The sequence below is a fragment of the Scomber japonicus genome, chromosome 2, assembly GCF_027409825.1.
Source record: "Scomber japonicus isolate fScoJap1 chromosome 2, fScoJap1.pri, whole genome shotgun sequence".
NCBI lineage: Eukaryota > Metazoa > Chordata > Actinopteri > Scombriformes > Scombridae > Scomber > Scomber japonicus.
Genome location: NC_070579.1, coordinates 122,501 through 125,000, shown reverse-complemented (window position 1 = coordinate 125,000; position 2,500 = coordinate 122,501). Strand labels below are relative to the sequence as shown.

Genomic DNA, 2,500 nt, shown 5'->3' with positions numbered 1-2,500 from the left:
ACCCTAACCCACCTGCAAAGGTAACGATGACCCTAACCCTAATCTGACCCCTGACCCCTAACCCTAACCCACCTGCAAAGGTAACGATGACCCCAACCCTAATCTGACCCCTGACCCCTAACCCTAACCCACCTGCAAAGGTAATAATCTGGGTTGGGGTCAGTAATCTGATATTAACCCTAACCTCAGTAGTGTGTATTACAGGTGTGTGTGTGTGTGTGTGTGTGTGTGTGTGTGTGTGTGTGTGTGTGTGTATCTGGTGTGTGTGTGTGTGTGTGTGTGTCAGAGATGCAGAAGACGGACTACATGGTGTTTGCAGGGCGGCAGTACTTCCTGGGAGACAAGTGTCAGGTGAGATCCATCAGAGTTACACCGTCAGTTACACCGTCAGGGTTACACCATCAGGGTTACACCATCAGTTACACCGTCAGGGTTACACCGTCAGGGTTACACCACCAGAGTTACACCATTAGTTACACCATCAGGGTTACACCGTCAGGGTTACACCGTCAGAGTTACACCGTCAGTTACACCGTCAGAGTTACACCATCAGTTACACCGTCAGGGTTACACCACCAGAGTTACACCATCAGTTACACCATCAGGGTTACACCATCAGTTACACCGTCAGAGTTACACCACCAGAGTTACACCATCAGTTACACCATCAGGGTTACACCATCAGTTACACCGTCAGGGTTACACCATCAGAGTTACACCATCAGAGTTACACCATGAGGGTTACACCACCAGAGTTACACCACCAGAGTTACACCACCAGGGTTACACCACCAGAGTTACACTGTCAGAGTTACACCACCAGAGTTACACCACCAGAGTTACACCACCAGGGTTACACCACCAGAGTTACACCGTCAGAGTTACACCACCAGAGTTACACCAACAGAGTTACACCATCAGGGTTACACCATCAGGGTTACACCACCAGAGTTACACCATCAGTTACACCGTCAGGGTTACACCACCAGAGTTACACCATCAGGGTTACACTGTCAGAGTTACACCACCAGAGTTACACCATTAGAGTTACACCACCAGAGTTACACAATCAGTTACACCACCAGAGTTACACCATTAGAGTTACACCGTCAGAGTTACACCATCAGTTACACCATCAGAGTTACACCATCAGGGTTACTCCGTCAGGGTTACACCGTCAGAGTTACACCATCAGGGTTACACCATCAGAGTTACACCACCAGAGTTACACCGTCAGAGTTACACCACCAGAGTTACACCATTAGAGTTACACCGTCAGAGTTACACCGTCAGAGTTACACCATCAGAGTTACACCATCAGAATTACACCGTCAGGGTTACACCATCAGGGTTACACCATCAGGGTTACTCCGTCAGGGTTACACCGTCAGAGTTACACCGTCGGAGTTACACCGTCAGGGTTACACCACAGGACCAGTTGTTACAGGTATAAACTGGTAACGTGCTCCATCAGGTGCGTCTGGAGCCGAAGGGGAAGTACTACAACGCCTTCATCCAGGAAGTAGGAACTCACTCGTCAGCCGTCACCGTCTTCATCGAGGAGCTCGGAGAGAAGTAACGACCTTTGACCCCAAACTGCTTCTGACCCCTCAGACGGGCCTGACCCCTCAGACGGGCCTGACCCCTCAGACGGGCCTGACCCGGTTCCCCGGTTCCCCGGTACTAACGTTCCTCCCTCTCTGCAGACACCTGGTTCCTCTGACCGATCTCAAACCAGTGAATCCAGTTCCAGCCTGGAACGTTGCTCCGCCCACCAGGAAAGGAGACCTGGGTAAGTATGTGACCCCCTTAGACCACCGTGACCCCCTTCAGACCGCCGTGACCCCCTTCAGACCGCCGTGACCCCCTTCAGACCACCGTGACCCCCTTCAGACCGCCGTGACTCCCTTCAGACCGCATTGACCCCCTTCAGACCGCCGTGACCCCCTTCAGACCGACTCCCTTCAGACCGCCGTGACCCCCGTCAGACCGCCGTGACCCCCTTCAGACCGCCGTGACCCCCTTCAGACCGACCCCCTTCAGACCGCCGTGACCCCCTTCAGACCGCCGTGACCCCCTTCAGACCGCCGTGACCCCCTTCAGACCGCCGTGACCCCCTTCAGACCGCCGTGACTCCCTTCAGACCACCGTGACCCCCTTCAGACCGCCGTGACTCCCTTCAGACCGCATTGACCCCCTTCAGACCGCCGTGACCCCCTTCAGACCGACTCCCTTCAGACCGCCGTGACCCCCTTCAGACCGCCGTGACCCCCTTCAGACCGCCGTGACCCCCTTCAGACCGACTCCCTTCAGACCGCCGTGACCCCCTTCAGACCGCCGTGACCCCCTTCAGACCGCCGTGACCCCCTTCAGACCGCATTGACCCCCTTCAGACCGCCGTGACCCCCTTCAGACCGACTCCCTTCAGACCGCCGTGACCCCCTTCAGACCGCCGTGACCCCCTTCAGACCGCCGTGACCCCCTTCAGACCGACTCCCTT

At 55.4% G+C, this 2,500-nt stretch overlaps 1 protein-coding gene across 1 annotated transcript in view; it reads left to right on the top strand.

Moving 5' to 3' along the window:
• Positions 1–2,500, top strand: part of alg13 (ALG13 UDP-N-acetylglucosaminyltransferase subunit) — a 35,048-nt gene that overhangs the window by 19,936 nt on the left and 12,612 nt on the right. The window contains exons 10-12 of the mRNA XM_053338502.1: positions 287–351; positions 1,475–1,575; positions 1,707–1,792. Of these exons, the coding sequence (XP_053194477.1) occupies positions 287–351; positions 1,475–1,575; positions 1,707–1,792 (252 nt within the window). The remainder of the gene's footprint in view (positions 1–286; positions 352–1,474; positions 1,576–1,706; positions 1,793–2,500) is intronic.